The 18,882-nt window shown below is 37.7% G+C and overlaps 1 protein-coding gene across 1 annotated transcript in view; it reads left to right on the top strand.

Annotated features, from left to right (window-relative positions):
• Positions 1 to 18,009, top strand: part of LOC133544907 (vertebrate ancient opsin-like) — a 188,374-nt gene extending 170,365 nt beyond the window's left edge. The window contains exon 4 of the mRNA XM_061890148.1: positions 17,902 to 18,009. Within this exon, the coding sequence (XP_061746132.1) occupies positions 17,902 to 18,009 (108 nt within the window). The remainder of the gene's footprint in view (positions 1 to 17,901) is intronic.
• The last annotated feature ends 873 nt before the right edge of the window (positions 18,010 to 18,882 follow it).

Below are 18,882 nucleotides of genomic sequence, written 5' to 3'. Positions count from 1 at the left end.
CCTTTAATGCGCCTTAGAATCCGGTGCGCCCTATATATGAAAAAAGATAAAAAATAGACCATTCATCGGCGGTGCGCCCTATGGTCCGAAAAATACGGTACCCTTGAATGCATTCTTTTGAGTTGCCTATTGACTTTTCCCATTTACTAGTCTTTATTCTCGTACGGTACTCGATGTTTTGTGTGTGGATTTGCTGAGTCAGCACGATTAGACGCTGTTTTTGGATGTTTCCTGCATTCTGGGGTCCAGCCCTAACAGAACCTGACATTGTTATAGTCTATAATTAAAAACAAAGAGACACCAGAGAGAGGTTTAGGCCCACCGAAAAAGGCGGGTTGCCGGGCATTGTTTTATGACCGGGACTGAGGGGTGTTTTATGACCCCATCCCCCACTTTCCCCCCCAGGAAGTGGGTGTGGCCTCCATAGACCCACTAATTATAATTATAATTATATTATATATTATATTTATATAATTATAATTATATGTATATTATAATTATAATTATAACTATAATTTCATCATACCGATGTTTTCAACAGGATACTTTGCACAAAATTTAAAATTGCAATTTAGTAAACTAAAGCGGCCGTATTGGCATGTGTTGCAATGTTAATATTTCATCATTGATATATAAACTATCAGACTGCGTGGTCGCTAGTAGTGGCTTTCAGTAGGCCTTTAAAATGAAACTAAATGAGCTCAAATATAGCTAAAAAAGAGGCATAACAATGCAATATGTACATATAGCTAGCCTAAATAGCATGTTAGCATCGATTAGGGACGGCGTGGCGCAGTGGGAGAGTTGCCGCGCGCAACCCAAGCGTCCCTGGTTCAATTCCCACCTAGTACCAACCTCGTCACGTCCGTTGTGTCCTGAGCAAGACACTTCACCCTTGCTCCTGATGGGTGCTGGTTAGCGCCTTGCATGGCAGCTCCCTCTATCAGTGTGTGAATGTGTGTGTGAATGTGTAAATGTGGAAGTAGTGTCAAAGCGCTTTGAGTACCTTGAAGGTAGAAAAGCGCTATACAAGTACAACCCATTTATTTATTTATTAGCTTGCAGTCATGCGGTGACCAAATATGTCTGATTAGCACTCCACACAAGTCAGTGACATCAACAAAACTCACTTTTCTGCATTCATGCACAATGTTGAAGGTTTGGTGGACAAAATGACAACCGGCTTAGCTCGGTTGGTAGAGTGGCCGTGCCAGCAACTTGAGGGTTGTAGGTTCGATTCCCGCTTGTGCCATCCTAGTTACTGCCGTTGTGTCCTTGAGCAAGACACTTTACCCACCTGCTCCCAGTGCCACCCACACTGGTTTAAATGTAACTTAGATATGGGGTTTCACTATGTAAAGCGCTTTGAGTCACTTGAGAAAAGCGCTATATAAAATATAATTCACAAATTCACTAATTAAGAGGGGTGTTGTATATTTGATGGCCGTGTGATGGGTGATGAGCCAAGGAGACGCCAAGAGGAATCGTCAAACGAGAAGTTTTATTTTGTTTCAGCGAGCCTCAGACTAGAACTGCAGCTCCAGGAGAAGAAGTGTATGAAATTCCCGGCTAGCCCCTGAAATTAATTTTTATCAGGTATAATTTTCTGATAGGATCGGAAGTAGCATGTGTTTGCATCTAGTCACATAATCCTTTAAAATCTAAGGTCCAAGTACACGTGTCCGTTCCGCAGCGCTGCAGGCAGTTCCCAAGAAAGTGGGAATCCCACAAAAAACTAGGTGACGGGTTTAGAAGGAATATTAAAGACATTAACAACATACATCTGGTAGAAGATCCACACATAGGGACAGAGGATAGGGCTCGGAGGTCTCCGGACCCAAATCGATCACAGGAGTTAGGTTGGCTAGTCAAGTAAACAAACTGAATGGTATGCAGACTGTCCGGCGTCAAGATTTGACTCCCAAGGAGAGGGAGTCTAGAAGAAATGGTATTTCAATCAATCAATCAATCAATGTTTACTTATATAGCCCTAAATCACTAGTGTCTCAAAGGGCTGCACAAACCACCACGACATCCTCGGTAGGCCCACATAAGGGCAAGGAAAACTCACACCCAGTGGGACATCGGTGACAATAATGACCCAGTGGGACGTCGGTGACAATGATGACTATGAGAACCTTGGAGAGGAGGAAAGCAATGGATGTCGAGCGGGTCTAACATGATACTGTGAAAGTTCAATCCACAATGGATCCAACACAGTCGCGAGAGTCCAGTCCAAAGCGGATCCAACACAGCAGCGAGAGTCCCGTTCACAGCGAAGCCAGCAGGAAACCATCCCAAGCGGAGGCGGATCAGCAGCGCAGAGATGTCCCCAGCCGATACACAGGCAAGCAGTACATGGCCACCGGATCGGACCGGACCCCCTCCACAGGGGAGAGTGGGACATAGAAGAAAAAGAAAAGAAACAGCAGATCAACTGGTCTAAAAAGGGAGTCTATTTAAAGGCTAGAGTATACAAATGAGTTTTAAGGTGAGACTTAAATGCTTCTACTGAGGTGGCATCTCGAACTGTTACCGGGAGGGCATTCCAGAGTACTGGAGCCCGAACGGAAAACGCTCTATAGCCCGCAGACTTTTTTTGGGCTTTGGGAATCACTAACAAGCCGGAGTCCTTTGAGCGCAGATTTCTTGCCGGGACATACGGTACAATACAATCGGCAAGATAGGATGGAGCTAGACCGTGTAGTATTTTATACGTAAGTAGTAAAACCTTAAAGTCACATCTTAAGTGCACAGGAAGCCAGTGCAGGTGAGCAAGTATAGGTATATATGTATGTATATATGTATATAAAGGTATATACAGTACAGGCGTAATGTGATCAAACTTTCTTGTTCTTGTCAAAAGTCTAGCAGCCGCATTTTGTACCAACTGTAATCTTTTAATGCTAGACATGGGGAGACCCGAAAATAATACGTTACAGTAATCGAGGCGAGACGTAACAAACGCATGGATAATTTAAACACAATGTTCCGGCAAGATGGCAGAATGAAGAGATTTCATACACTTCTTCTCCTGGAGCTACAGTTCTAGTCCGAGGCTCGCTGAAACAAAATAAGGCTTTTCGTTTGATTCCTCTTGGCATCTCTTTGGCTCATCACCCATTACACAATCCATGGAAATCACGCCTGCTTCCGGTCAAAAAACAGTCCACGCTGGCCCCTCTTTATTGGTGGTCCTAAGTCTCTCTCTGATACCAAACAAGGGATTCATTATTTGAACTTTAGATTCTGCGGCACGAGACACGTAAGGCGAGACACATTTTTTACATTCCATGTTTGGTAGTACGATAACTGGGTCGTCAAACAAAATCAGAACTCTCGTTAGCCAAATATTCAGAGAAATCGGGGCTATGAAACCGAGGTTCGAATAACCACAACTCTAGACTGGAGCTTTGGTCAGCAACCTCCAAATGACCTTTTAGTCACTATTCCTTTCCCATTCCTTATCAACTGTCTTATTAGGCAGTCGCCCACTTGGAAATCTCCCTCTCTCAGACACAAATTCGCACGGCCGCTCTCAGTTTCTGGCTTCCAGCCATATAGATAAGGTCCCGTACTCTTAATTCTACAAACGGAGCAAGGACAGACGAAGGAGCGTATAAAGGTTGAAGCCTGGACAAAAGATAACCCCTTTTTAAACGTAATGGACAGTGTTGCTTACTTGCCTGTTCTCTATCAAGTCGTTCTGAATATGTGGAAGGACAAGAGCTGGGTACTATTGCAGTCGTCTATTCAGCCGTCCCATGTGGAACATATCCCGAAGGAACACAATTAAATCAGTGTAGTCTCTGCAGCACCCCCGATAATAAAGTTATAAATAAAACATTTATTTTAGCTTCTTACAGACAAATGATGTCAAGTGTGGGTCTGTTCAGAAACCGCCAGACATAGACTGCGTTTACACTATCGGCCAAAGTTTACCCAATTGGATTAAATCCGATTGTACAATGTGATCTTTATCAATGTCCCTTGCATCCGCAGTTAGTTAAAGTGCAAGCAATGTACAAACCCAAAAACCAGTGAAATGATAAATAAAAACAGAATACTATGAGTTGCAAATCCTTTCCAACCAATATTCGGTTGAATAGACTGCAAAGACTAGATACTTAACGTTCAAACTGGAAAGCTTTGTGATTTTTTTTTGCAATTATTAGCTCATTTGGAATTTGGTGCCTGCGACATGTTTCAAAAAAGCTGGCACAAGTGGCATAAAAAAAGACTGAGAAATTTGAGGAATGCTCATCAAACAATTATTTGGAACACCCCACAGGTGAACAAGTTAATTGGGAACAGGTGGGTGCCATGATCGGGTGTAAAAGCAATGCTCAGTCGTTCACGAACAAGGACGGGGCGAGGGTCTCTGCTTTGTGAACAAATGCGCGAGCAAATTGTCGAAGAGTTCAAGAACAACATTTCTCAATCAGCTATTGCAAGGAATTTAGGGATTTCACCATTCACGGTCTGTAATATTATCAAAATTTTCATAGAATCTGGAGAAATCACTGCACGTGAGCGATATTAGTAGAGTTTTAACTTGCACTTACAGATGTAGCGACAAACTGTAGTTGCTGACAGTGGTTTTCTGAAGTGTTCCTGAGCCCATGTGGTGATGTCCTTTACACCAGGGGTAGGGAACCTATGGCTCTCGAGCCAGATGTGGCTCCTTCGATGACTGCATCCGGCTCTCAGATTAATCTTAGCTGACGTTGCTTAACACGATAAGTAATGAATAATTCCGCTGGTAATCACAGTGTTAAAAATAATGTTCAAAATATAAAACATTCTCATGCATTTTAATCCATCCATCCGTTTCTACCGCACCTGTTCAAGAAGTCGCATTAATGGTCAAGAGTATTTTATTTATTATTGGTTAACTTCAGAATAACAATGTTATTAAAAAGAATGCATTTAGTTGTTAAGAGGCCTAGAATTCTCTTGTGGGACGACACTGTACAAGGGTACAGGTCCACGGGTTTCTCCTCATTGAGCTGAATTGAATCCTGTCTCTGTTGAATTCCTTGCTTCTTGTCTGTTTAATACATGTCATCAGTGTTTGAACCTGACAGTTGTATTCAGTGTTAAAAATATTATACGGCTCTCACGGAAATACATTTTTAAATATTTGGATTTCATGGCTCTTTCAGCCAAAAAGGTTCCCGACCCCTGCTTTACACACTGATGTCGGTTTTTGATGCAGTACCGCCGGAGGGATCGAAGGTTTGAAATATCATCGCTTACATGCATGGATTTCTCCAGATTCTCTGAACCTATTGATGATTTTGATGGTTAAATCCCTACATTCCTTGCAATAGCTCGTTGAGAAATGTTCTAAAACTGTTCAACAATTTGCTCGCGCATTTGTTCACAAAGTGGTGACCCTTCCCCTGTCCTAGTTTGTGAATGATTGAGAATTTCCTGGAAGCTGCTTTTATACCCAATCATGACACCCACCTGTTCCCCAATTAGCCTGTTCACTTGTGAGATGTTCCAAGTAAGTGCTTGATGAGCATTCCTCAACTTTCTTAGTCTTTTTTGCCACTTGTGCCAGCTTTTTTTGGCAACATGTTGCAGGCATCAAATTCCAAATGAGCTAATATTTGCAAAAAATAACACCGTTTTCAAGTTTGAAAGTTAAGTATCTTGTCTTTGCAGTCTATTCAATTGAATATAAGTTGAAAAGGATTTGCAAATCGATGTATTTTGTTTTTGTTTACGATTTACATAACGTACCAACTTCACCGGTTTGGGGGTTTGTGCATTACCCAGAAGGCTTAGCGTCGTTCGGAACTGGAAATGGCGACGCTTGTGCTGTTTGAGCAGTAAAGAATTGATATATTGTTACACTCCACGACACTAGAAACAAATTAAGATGTGATTATTTGCCGACTCTGAGACAAATTCAATTGGCTAAAAATTAGGGAAAGGTTTTGGGCATTGAAGAGAGTTGTGAGGCCGTACATAATTAGTTTGGATCGGTTGAATTGGCGCAACCGCGACCCCAGGGACTGACTCTCAGATGTCTGTTCTATTTTCTCCGTGTTGTCCTGGTTTAACCCGCCTGGTTCAGCCCGGGGCACGGACCTGTGTGGGCGCCGAATGAGATTGTGAGAGCGCTAGGCGACGAGTTAACACCTTGAGCTGTCCACTTAAATGTCCAGTGTGAACTCTCGAAGCCTCAAAGGAGTTGAGGTATACCGAGATGGAAGTCATTTGGTTCAAATCCATTTATGTGTAGTCATTGAAATATATCGGTTGGGTGTGTCTTGTCTTGTTTTGCAGTGTTTTCATTTTGCAACATTCCACAGGTGAACAGGTGGGTGCCGGGATTGGGTATAAAAGCAGCTTCCATGAAATGCTCAGTTATTCACAAACAAGGACGGGGCGAGGGTCACCGCTTTGTGAACAAATGCGTGAGCAAATTGTTGAACCGTTTAAGAACAACATTTCTCAACCAGCTATTGCAAGGAAGTTAGGGATGTCACCATCTACAGTCCGTAAGATCATCAAAAAGTTCAGACAATCTGGAGAAATCACCCCACGTAAGCGATGATATTACGGACCTTTGATCCGTCATGCGGTATTGCATCAAAAAGCGTCATCAGTGTGTAAAGGATATCACCACATTGGGTCAGTAACACTTCAGAAAACCATTGTCAGTAACTACAGTTGTAGTCATTGAAATATATCGGTTGGGTGTGTTTTGTCTTGTTTTGCAGTGTTTCATTTTTAGGAACTTTGCATTCTACATTAAAATAAACTCGCTGAAAGAATTGCGTTTGAATGCTCCAATGCTGAAGTTGAACTGAAACGCTGACAGAATTTAGATTGAATGTAGGAATAGTTTGAATGTTTTGAATGTTGAAAAGCTGAAGTTGAATTGAAACGCTGACAGAATTTAGATTGAATGTAGGAATAGTTTGAATGTTTTGAATGTTGAAAAGCTGAAGTTGAACTGAAACGCTGACAGAATTTAGATTGAATGTAGGAATAGTTTGAATGTTTTGAATGTTGAAAAGCTGAAGTTGAACTGAAACGCTGACAGAATTTAGATTGAATGTAGGAATAGTTTGAATGTTTTGAATGTTGAAAAGCTGAAGTTGAACTGAAACGCTGACAGAATTTAGATTGAATGTAGGAATAGTTTGAATGTTTTGAATGTTGAAAAGCTGACGTTGAACTGAAATGATAATGGAACGTAGGATGAATGTAGAAATGGTTTGAATGGTGGTTAGAATGCTGAGGAGTTGGAATATCCAGGAAAACCGGAATTTGGTTTGGAACTTGGGAAAGTGTTAGTTTGAATGTCCAGGATGAGTGGAATGTGTTAATGTTGGATTGGTTTGAATAGGTTGAAAAATGTGTGAATGGTGCAACTTTGAAAAATGTTCCATTCATTTCAATGGGAGCTTCCTGGAAATTTTGGGGATAGCTGGATTTTAAAAAAAATGATTCAATCAATCAATCAATCAATGTTTATTTATATAGCCCCAAATCACAAATGTCTCAAAGGACTGCACAAATTATTACGACTACAACATCCTCGGAAGAACCCACAAAAGGGCAAGGAAAACTCACACCCAGTGATTAAGAGCATGAATGAGCTGAATTAGTTGGTGTTGGAATTGTTTAAATCGGTCGAGAAATGTTCAATTAGTAACAGTTTTTAATTGAGAAATTCCTGGAATTTCGAAAAAAACAGGAATGTTTGTTGTTCCTTAACCAAGTTGGCTTTTGTCCTGAATATGAGTAATGTTTTGATGGTTGAAAAATGTAAAAGGAATGGTCGAACTTAAGGGTGGAAATAGGTTACCAAAAATGAGAATTCCTGGAAATTTGTCGAATGTGGAAAAATGATAGTTTGAATGTCTAGGATGAGTTGAATGTGTTGAAGGTGGAATGTGTTGATGTTGAAATGGTTTGAATAGGTTGAAAAATGTGTGAATCGTGCAACTTTGAAAAATGTTCCATTCATTTCAATTGGAACTTCCTGGAAATGTTGGTAATAGCTGGATTTTTGGGAAAATTATTAAGAGCATGAATGTCCTGAATGAGCTGAATTGGTTGGTGTTGGAATTCTTTCAATCGGTCGAGAAATGTTCAATTAATAACAGTTTTGAATTGAGAAGTTCCTGGAATTTTGAGAAAACCGGGAATGTTTGTTGTTCCTTAACCAACTTGGCTTTTGTCCTGAATATGAGTCATGTTTTGATGGTGGAACGGTTGAAATGGGTTGAAAAATGTAAAAGGAATGGTCGAACTTAAGGGTGGAAATAGGTTACCAAAAATGAGAATTCCTGGAAATTTGTCGAATGTGGAAAAATGATAGTTTGAATGTCTAGGATGAGTTGAATGTGTTGAAGGTGGAATGTGTTGATGTTGGAATGGTTTGAATAGGTTGAAAAATGTGTGAATCGTGCAACTTTGAAAAATGTTCCATTCATTTCAATTGGAACTTCCTGGAAATTTTGGTAATAGCTGGATTTTTGGGAAAATCATTAAGAGCATGAATGTCCTGAATGAGCTGAATTGGTTGGTGTTGGAATTCTTTCAATCGGTCGAGAAATGTTCAATTAGTAACAGTTTTTAATTGAGAAATTCCTAGAATTTTGAAAAAAACAGGAATGTTTCTAGTTCCTTAACCAACTTGGCTTTTGTCCTGAATATGAGTAATGTTTTGATGGTGGAACGGTTGAAATGGGTTGAAAAATGTAAAAGGAATGGTCCAACTTAAGGGTGGAAATAGGTTACCAAAAATTAGAATTCCTGGAAATTTGTCAAATGTGGAAAAATGATAGTTTGAATGTCTAGGATGAGTTGAATGTGTTGAAGGTGGAATGTGTTGATGTTGAAATGGTTTGAATAGGTTGAAAAATGTGTGAATCGTGCAACTTTGAAAAATGTTCCATTCATTTCAATTGGAACTTCCTGGAAATTTTGGTAATAGCTGGATTTTTGGGAAAATTATTAAGAGCATGAATGTCCTGAATGAGCTGAATTGGTTGGTGTTGGAATTCTTTCAATCGGTCGAGAAATGTTCAATTAATAACAGTTTTGAATTGAGAAGTTCCTGGAATTTTGAGAAAACCGGGAATGTTTGTTGTTCCTTAACCAACTTGGCTTTTGTCCTGAATATGAGTCATGTTTTGATGGTGGAACGGTTGAAATGGGTTGAAAAATGTAAAAGGAATGGTCGAACTTAAGGGTGGAAATAGGTTACCAAAAATGAGAATTCCTGGAAATTTGTCGAATGTGGAAAAATGATAGTTTGAATGTCTAGGATGAGTTGAATGTGTTGAAGGTGGAATGTGTTGATGTTGAAATGGTTTGAATAGGTTGAAAAATGTGTGAATCGTGCAACTTGGAAAAATGTTCCATTCATTTCAATTGGAACTTCCTGGAAATTTTGGTAATAGCTGGATTTTTGGGAAAATTATTAAGAGCATGAATGTCCTGAATGAGCTGAATTGGTTGGTGTTGGAATTCTTTCAATCGGTCGAGAAATGTTCATTTAGTAACAGTTTTGAATTGAGAAGTTCCTGGAATTTTGAGAAAACCGGGAATGTTTGTTGTTCCTTAACCAACTTGGCTTTTGTCCTGAATATGAGTCATGTTTTGATGGTTGAAAAATGTAAAAGGAATGGTCGAACTTAAGGGTGGAAATAGGTTACCAAAAATGAGAATTCCTGGAAATTTGTCGAATGTGGAAAAATGATAGTTTGAATGTCTAGGATGAGTTGAATGTGTTGAAGGTGGAATGTGTTGATGTTGGAATGGTTTGAATAGGTTGAAAAATGTGTGAATCGTGCAACTTTGAAAAATGTTCCATTCATTTCAATTGGAACTTCCTGGAAATTTTGGTAATAGCTGGATTTTTGGGAAAATTATTAAGAGCATGAATGTCCTGAATGAGCTGAATTGGTTGGTGTTGGAATTCTTTCAATCGGTCGAGAAATGTTCAATTAGTAACAGTTTTTAATTGAGAAATTCCTAGAATTTTGAAAAAAACAGGAATGTTTCTAGTTCCTTAACCAACTTGGCTTTTGTCCTGAATATGAGTAATGTTTTGATGGTGGAACGGTTGAAATGGGTTGAAAAATGTAAAAGGAATGGTCCAACTTAAGGGTGGAAATAGGTTACCAAAATTAGAATTCCTGGAAATTTGTCAAATGTGGAAAAATGATAGTTTGAATGTCTAGGATGAGTTGAATGTGTTGAAGGTGGAATGTGTTGATGTTGAAATGGTTTGAATAGGTTGAAAAATGTGTGAATCGTGCAACTTTGAAAAATGTTCCATTCATTTCAATTGGAACTTCCTGGAAATTTTGGTAATAGCTGGATTTTTGGGAAAATTATTAAGAGCATGAATGTCCTGAATGAGCTGAATTGGTTGGTGTTGGAATTCTTTCAATCGGTCGAGAAATGTTCAATTAATAACAGTTTTGAATTGAGAAGTTCCTGGAATTTTGAGAAAACCGGGAATGTTTGTTGTTCCTTAACCAACTTGGCTTTTGTCCTGAATATGAGTCATGTTTTGATGGTGGAACGGTTGAAATGGGTTGAAAAATGTAAAAGGAATGGTCGAACTTAAGGGTGGAAATAGGTTACCAAAAATGAGAATTCCTGGAAATTTGTCGAATGTGGAAAAATGATAGTTTGAATGTCTAGGATGAGTTGAATGTGTTGAAGGTGGAATGTGTTGATGTTGAAATGGTTTGAATAGGTTGAAAAATGTGTGAATCGTGCAACTTTGAAAAATGTTCCATTCATTTCAATTGGAACTTCCTGGAAATTTTGGTAATAGCTGGATTTTTGGGAAAATTATTAAGAGCATGAATGTCCTGAATGAGCTGAATTGGTTGGTGTTGGAATTCTTTCAATCGGTCGAGAAATGTTCAATTAATAACAGTTTTGAATTGAGAAGTTCCTGGAATTTTGAGAAAACCGGGAATGTTTGTTGTTCCTTAACCAACTTGGCTTTTGTCCTGAATATGAGTCATGTTTTGATGGTGGAACGGTTGAAATGGGTTGAAAAATGTAAAAGGAATGGTCGAACTTAAGGGTGGAAATAGGTTACCAAAAATGAGAATTCCTGGAAATTTGTCGAATGTGGAAAAATGATAGTTTGAATGTCTAGGATGAGTTGAATGTGTTGAAGGTGGAATGTGTTGATGTTGAAATGGTTTGAATAGGTTGAAAAATGTGTGAATCGTGCAACTTGGAAAAATGTTCCATTCATTTCAATTGGAACTTCCTGGAAATTTTGGTAATAGCTGGATTTTTGGGAAAATTATTAAGAGCATGAATGTGCTGAATGAGCTGAATTGGTTGGTGTTGGAATTCTTTCAATCGGTCGAGAAATGTTCATTTAGTAACAGTTTTGAATTGAGAAGTTCCTGGAATTTTGAGAAAACCGGGAATGTTTGTTGTTCCTTAACCAACTTGGCTTTTGTCCTGAATATGAGTCATGTTTTGATGGTGGAACGGTTGAAATGGGTTGAAAAATGTAAAAGGAATGGTCGAACTTAAGGGTGGAAATAGGCTGCCAAAAAATGAGAATTCCTGGAAATGTGTTGAATGTGGAAAAATGATCGTTTGAATGTCTAGGATGAGTTGAATGTGTTGAAGGTGGAATGTGTTGATGTTGAAATGGTTTGAATAGGTTGAAAAATGTGTGAATCGTGCAACTTTGAAAAATGTTCCATTCATTTCAATTGGAACTTCCTGGAAATTTTGGTAATAGCTGGATTTTTGGGAAAATTATTAAGAGCATGAATGTCCTGAATGAGCTGAATTGGTTGGTGTTGGAATTCTTTCAATCGGTCGAGAAATGTTCAATTAATAACAGTTTTGAATTGAGAAGTTCCTGGAATTTTGAGAAAACCGGGAATGTTTGTTGTTCCTTAACCAACTTGACTTTTGTCCTGAATATAAGGAATGTTTCGATGGTGGGACAGTTGAAATGGGTTGAAAAATGTAAAAGGAATGGTCGAACTTAAGGGTGGAAATAGGTTACCAAAAATGAGAATTCCTGGAAATTTGTCGAATGTGGAAAAATGATAGTTTGAATGTCTAGGATGAGTGGAATGTGTTGAAGGTGGAATGTGTTGATGTTGAAATGGTTTGAATAGGTTGAAAAATGTGTGAATCGTGCAACTTTGAAAAATGTTCCATTCATTTCAATTGGAACTTCCTGGAAATTTTGGTAATAGCTGGATTTTTGGGAAAATTATTAAGAGCATGAATGTCCTGAATGAGCTGAATTGGTTGGTGTTGGAATTCTTTCATTCGGTCGAGAAAGGTTCAATTAGTAACAGTTTTGAATTGAGAAGTTCCTGGAATTTTGAGAAAACCGGGAATGTTTGTTGTTCCTTAACCAACTTGGCTTTTGTCCTGAATATGAGTCATGTTTTGATGGTGGAACGGTTGAAATGGGTTGAAAAATGTAAAAGGAATGGTCGAACTTAAGGGTGGAAATAGGTTACCAAAAATGAGAATTCCTGGAAATTTGTCGAATGTGGAAAAATGATAGTTTGAATGTCTAGGATGAGTTGAAGGTGGAATGTGTTGATGTTGAAATGGTTTGAATAGGTTGAAAAATGTGTGAATCGTGCAACTTTGAAAAATGTTCCATTCATTTCAATTGGAACTTCCTGGAAATTTTGGTAATAGCTGGATTTTTGGGAAAATTATTAAGAGCATGAATGTCCTGAATGAGCTGAATTGGTTGGTGTTGGAATTCTTTCAATCGGTCAAGAAATGTTCAATTAATAACAGTTTTGAATTGAGAAGTTCCTGGAATTTTGAGAAAACCGGGAATGTTTCTAGTTCCTTAACCAACTTGGCTTTTGTCCTGAATATGAGTCATGTTTTGATGGTGGAACGGTTGAAATGGGTTGAAAAATGTAAAAGGAATGGTCGAACTTAAGGGTGGAAATAGGTTACCAAAAATGAGAATTCCTGGAAATTTGTTGAATGTGGAAAAATGATAGTTTGAATGTCTAGGATGAGTTGAAGGTGGAATGTGTTGATGTTGAAATGGTTTGAATAGGTTGAAAAATGTGTGAATCGTGCAACTTTGAAAAATGTTCCATTCATTTAAATTGGAACTTCCTGGAAATTTTGGTAATAGCTGGATTTTTGGGAAAATTATTAAGAGCATGAATGTCCTGAATGAGCTGAATTGGTTGGTGTTGGAATTCTTTCAATCGGTCGAGAAATGTTCAATTAGTAACAGTTTTGAATTGAGAAGTTCCTGGAATTTTGAGAAAACCGGGAATGTTTGTTGTTCCTTAACCAACTTGGCTTTTGTCCTGAATATGAGTCATGTTTTGATGGTGGAACGGTTGAAATGGGTTGAAAAATGTAAAAGGAATGGTCGAACTTAAGGGTGGAAATAGGTTACCAAAAATGAGAATTCCTGGAAATTTGTTGAATGTTGAAAAATGATAGTTTGAATGTCTAGGATGAGTTGAATGTGTTGAAGGTGGAATGTGTTGATGTTGAAATGGTTTGAATAGGTTGAAAAATGTGTGAATCGTGCAACTTTGAAAAATGTTCCATTCATTTCAATTGGAACTTCCTGGAAATTTTGGTAATAGCTGGATTTTTGGGAAAATTATTAAGAGCATGAATGTCCTGAATGAGCTGAATTGGTTGGTGTTGGAATTCTTTCAATCGGTCGAGAAATGTTCAATTAGTAACAGTTTTTAATTGAGAAATTCCTAGAATTTCGAAAAAAACAGGAATGTTTCTAGTTCCTTAACCAACTTGGCTTTTGTCCTGAATATAAGGAATGTTTCGATGGTGGGACAGTTGAAATGGGTTGAAAAATGTGAAAGGAATGGTCAAATTTAAGGGTGGAAATAGGCTGCCAAAAAATGAGAATTCCTGGAAATGTTTTGAATGTGGAAAAATTGTAGTTTGAATGTCTAGGATGAGTTGAAGGTGGAATGGTTTGAATTGGTTGGAGAATGTGGGAATTGTGGACGTTTAAAAAATGGCCAAGTTATTTTAAAGTGGGGGAAATGCAAACAAACAAAAAAATTGTGGGAAATCCAGATTATTTTTTTTTAGAATTGTTGAAGTAGAGCGCATAATTTCTAAACAGGCTGAATATTATGAAGTAGGAACGGTTTAAACTGGATGAAAACTGTGGGTATTGTGTAACTTTGACCAATGTCCCATTGATTTCAATGAGAATTTCGGGAAAAGCGGGAACTTTTTGAAAATGGTAAAAAAAAAACTTTAATGGTCTGAAAGACTTGAAATGGTTGGTGTTGAAATTTTTTTAATCGGTCAAGAGATGTGTACTGTAAGTAGTAAGTAACATGTTGAAATGAGAAATGGTATTAGGCAATTCCTGGAATTTGGGGAAAACTGAGAATTTTTCCAGTTCAAAACGACTTCGTTTTTTTTTTCCTAATTGTGACGGTGGAACGGTTGAAATGTGTGGGAAAATGTGGGAGGAGTAGTTACCAGAAAAAAGGGTGGAAATAGGGCTTTGGAAAACCAGGAATTATTGAAAATCCTGGAATCTTTTGGGACCTGGAAAAACGATAGTTTGAATTTCCAGGATGGTGGAATATGTTGAAGGTCTAATGGTTTGAATAGGTTGAAAAATGTGGAAATGGTGAAAGTTTGAAAAATGTCCAATTAATTTTGAATGGGGAAAATGCAAACAAAAAAGGAATGATGGGAAATCCGGGATTTTTTTTTTTTCCAAATTGTAGAAGTAGAGCACACAATTCTTGAACAGGCTGAATATTTGGAAGTTGGAACGGTTTGAATCAGATGAAAAATGTGGGAATTGTAGAACTTTGAAGAATGTCGCATGGATTTCAATGAGAATTTCGGGAAAAGCGGGAATTTTTTTTGGAAATGTAAAAAAAACAAAAAAAAAACTTGAATGAGTTGAATTGGTTGTAGTTGGAATTTTTCAAATTCCAACAACAGGGTTGTGCTGTGTAGTACCATGTTAAATTGAAAAATGGTAGTAGGGAATTCTTGGAATTTGGAGAAAACCGGGAATTTTTCCAGTTCAAAACAACTTCGTTTTTTTTTTCTTCTTGATTAAGAGAAATGTTTTGACGGTTGAACTCCTGAAATGCGTGGAAAAAATGTAGAAGGAGTAGTCGCCAAAAAAAGGGTGGAAATAGGGCTTTGGAAAACCAGGAATGATGGAAAATCCTGGAATTTTTGGGAACGTGGAATGGTGAAATAGGTTGATGGTTTGAATAGGTTGAAACATGTGAAAATGGTGAAAGTTTGAAAAATGGCCAATTCATTTTGAATGGGGAAAAATGTCCCGGAAAGCATGGAAATCAGGGAATTTTTTGGGAATTTGTCAGGGAAAAGCTCCTGATTTTCAAATAGGCTGAACAATTTGAAGTTGGAACGGTCTGAATCGGGTGAAAAATGTGGAAGGTAGAACGCGCCAAAATCCGGAGTGGGAGAGGAGTAACCTTGTAGATTGTTATAGTAAAAATAGGTTAAACTTTATCATATGAAAGCAGTACAGTCTAAATTTGCCCTATTTTGTGGAAAATGTAGAATTTGGGCGGTGTACCTCGGTTGGTAGACTGGCCGTGCCACAGCAACTTGGGGGTTCCAGGTTCGATCCCCGCTTCCGCCATCCGAGTCACTGCCGTTGTGTCCTTGGGCATGACACTTTACCAGTGCCACCCACACTGCTTTAAATGTAACTTAGATACTGGGTTTCACTATGTAAAAGCGATTTGAGTCACTAGAGAAAAAGCGCTATATAAATGTAAATCACTTAAAACAAATGACTAAATCCAAATTCACTTGGAAAGATTTACTTAGCTCTCTTTATTGCCACGTTGACAGTATTGTGCTGAAGTTTGGGGGCACACCCACGGGGACACTATTGAACTGCTATTAAAGCTCCAGAAAAAAGGCAATTAAAATGATACATTAATGACCCATATAGAGCACATACCAATGATCTATTCATAATGACTAATTTTTTTAAACTATATAATCCAATACAGAATGTTCACTCTACAGAGTCTGCTTTCAGAGACTTCCAGAATTCCACATACAAGGCTCAAAACGTTATGTGAGCGGAGGAATTAAACCAGGGGTCACCAACGCAGTGCCCGCGGGCACCAGGTCGCCCGTAAGGACCAGATGAGTCGCCCGCTGGCCTGTTCTAAAAATAGCTCAAATAGCAGCACTTACCAGTGAGCCGCCTCTATTTTTTTTAAATTGTATTTATTTACCAACAAACTGTTCTGGCTTTGCTCGACATTTTTAGTTCTAAGAGAGACAAAACTCAAATAGAATTTGAAAATCCAAGAAAATATTTTAAAGACTTGGTCTTCACTTGTTTAAATAAAGACACGCTTCTTATAACTTTCAGAAAGACAATTTTAGAGCAAAAATACAACCTTAAAAATTATTTTAGGTTTTTTAAACCCATATACCGTTTTACCTTTTAAATTCTTTCCTTTTCTTTCCTGACAATTTAAATCAAAGTTCAAGTAAATTTATTTTTTCCATTGTAAAGAATAATAAATAGTTTTTAATTTAATTCTTCATTTTAGCTTCTGTTTTTTCGACGAAGAAAATTTGTGAAATATTTCTTCAAACTTATGATTAAAATTCCCCCCAAAAATTCTGGGAAATCTAGAAAATCTTTAAAATCAAATTTAAATTATTTCAAAGTCTTTTGAATTTCTTTTACAATTTTTGTTCTGGAAAATATAGAATAAATAATGATTTGTCTTTGTTCAAAATATAGCTTGTTCCAATTTGTTATATATTCTAACAAAGTGCAGATTGGATTTTACCTATTTAAAACATGTCATCAAAATTCTAAAATTAATCTTAATCAGGAAAAATTACTAATGATGTAACATAAATTATTATTTTTTTAAAGATTCGAATTAGCTAGTTTTTTTCTTCTTTTTTTCGGTTGAATTTTGAATTTTAAAGAGTCGAAATTGAAGATGAGCTATATTTCAAAATTAATCAAATTTTTTTTTCCTGTTTTCTGTTTTAAACCGTTCAATTAAGTGTTTTTTTCATCGTTTATCCCCTACAAAAAACCTTCCGCAAAAGGAAAAAAAATGTACTACGGAATGACAGACAGAAGTACCCATATATATATATATATATATATATATATATATATATATATATATATATATATATATATATGTGTGTGTGTGTGTGTGTGTGTGTGTGTGTGTGTGTATGTATGTATTAAAGGTAAATTCAGCAAATTGGCTATTTCTGGCAATTTATTTAAGTGTGTATCAAACTGGTAGCCCTTCGCATTAATCAGTACCCAATAAGTAGCTCTTGGTTTCAAAAAGGTTGCTGACCCCTGAATTAAACTGTCTTCTAGCCCAAGAGTGTTCTACATTGAGGTAAAAAAAAAATGTGTTGTTGGGAAACTACCAAAATCATGACTAGTTGTTTGGACTGTCTGAACTGTGGGACACAGGTGCAAAATAACTCATTGCAGAATAAGGGACATACCACACCAGATAAGGCTTCAGAAGACGAAAAATAGATGGATCTAATCTAATTTTTGCTCTGTTATTGACAAAGTTTTTTCCATTAGTTTTTAAGCCCTTTTCTGTGGACACACCGTGTCTGGTTGTAAGTAGTCCGTGATTGTGTACTGCCGAACATGCTCGTAAACCAGCAATGTCACGACCGAATGATTAATTAGTATCGCAGTACTATACTAATACCGGTATACCGTATAACCTTAATCCAGAGTAACTAGCCTTTTTAGTACATTTAGCTCAGAAATTATGGACACCGCTGCTTATTTTTTTGTTTCTCTACTACTATTTAGGTCATTATGAGTGGTGGCAGCTACTGCTGGTCTGGTCTTCATCTCCTCAGCCTGTGACGCAGGCAGACCTCCTGAGGATTCAGCCTTCGCGTCAGACGGTGGTCTCCTCCCTACCCTCAATACCAAACGCCCCGAAAGGTAAGACCAACTCTACTTAGCCCCCCCTTGCTATGCCGCCACGGTCACAGTCAGAGCAGGTCACTTTGAGCGTGGGGCCGTCGTCGTCTCATTAGGCGGAAAAGTAGTGCAATTCCCTTTTGTGGACCGTCGCGGTTCTGAGAAACTCATCACATCCATGCAGACCTTATGCCAGGGGTCGGCAGTCCAAAACGTTGAAAGAGCCATATTGGACCAAAAATACAAAAGAAAACAAATCTGTCCGGGGCCGCAAATGAAAAGCCTTACATAAGTCTTATAATGAAGGCAACACATGATGTACAGTAAGTGTCTATATTAGCTGTAACTGCCTACTATCAAAATGGCTTTACAAGTCTTATATAAGTGTCATAATGAAGGCAACACATGATGTAAGTGTCTATATTAGCTGTAACTGCCTACTATCAAAATGGCTTTACAAGTCTTATATAAGTGTCATAATGAAGGCAACACATGATGTAAGTGTCTATATTAGCTGTAACTGCCTACTATCAAAATGGCTTTACAAGTCTTATATAAGTGTCATAATGAAGGCAACACATGATGTAAGTGTCTATATTAGCCTACTATCAAAATTACTTTAAAAGTCTAATATAAGTGTTATAATGAAGGCAACACATGATGTGTCGATATTAGCTAAAATAGCCTACTATCAAAATTACTTTAAGTCTTATATAAGTGTTATAATGAAGGCAACACATGATGTGTCTATATTAGCTATAACAGCCTACTATCAAAATTACTTTAAAAGTCTAATATAAGTGTCATAATGAAGGCAACAAATGATGTGTCGATATTAGCTAAAATAGCCTACTATCAAAATTACTTTAAAAATCTTATATAAGTGTTATAATGAAGGCAACACATGATGTAAG

This window comes from Nerophis ophidion, linkage group LG28, assembly GCF_033978795.1.
Source record: "Nerophis ophidion isolate RoL-2023_Sa linkage group LG28, RoL_Noph_v1.0, whole genome shotgun sequence".
NCBI lineage: Eukaryota > Metazoa > Chordata > Actinopteri > Syngnathiformes > Syngnathidae > Nerophis > Nerophis ophidion.
Note: the sequence above shows the minus strand (reverse complement) of the source record. Positions and strands in the feature narration are given on the sequence as shown.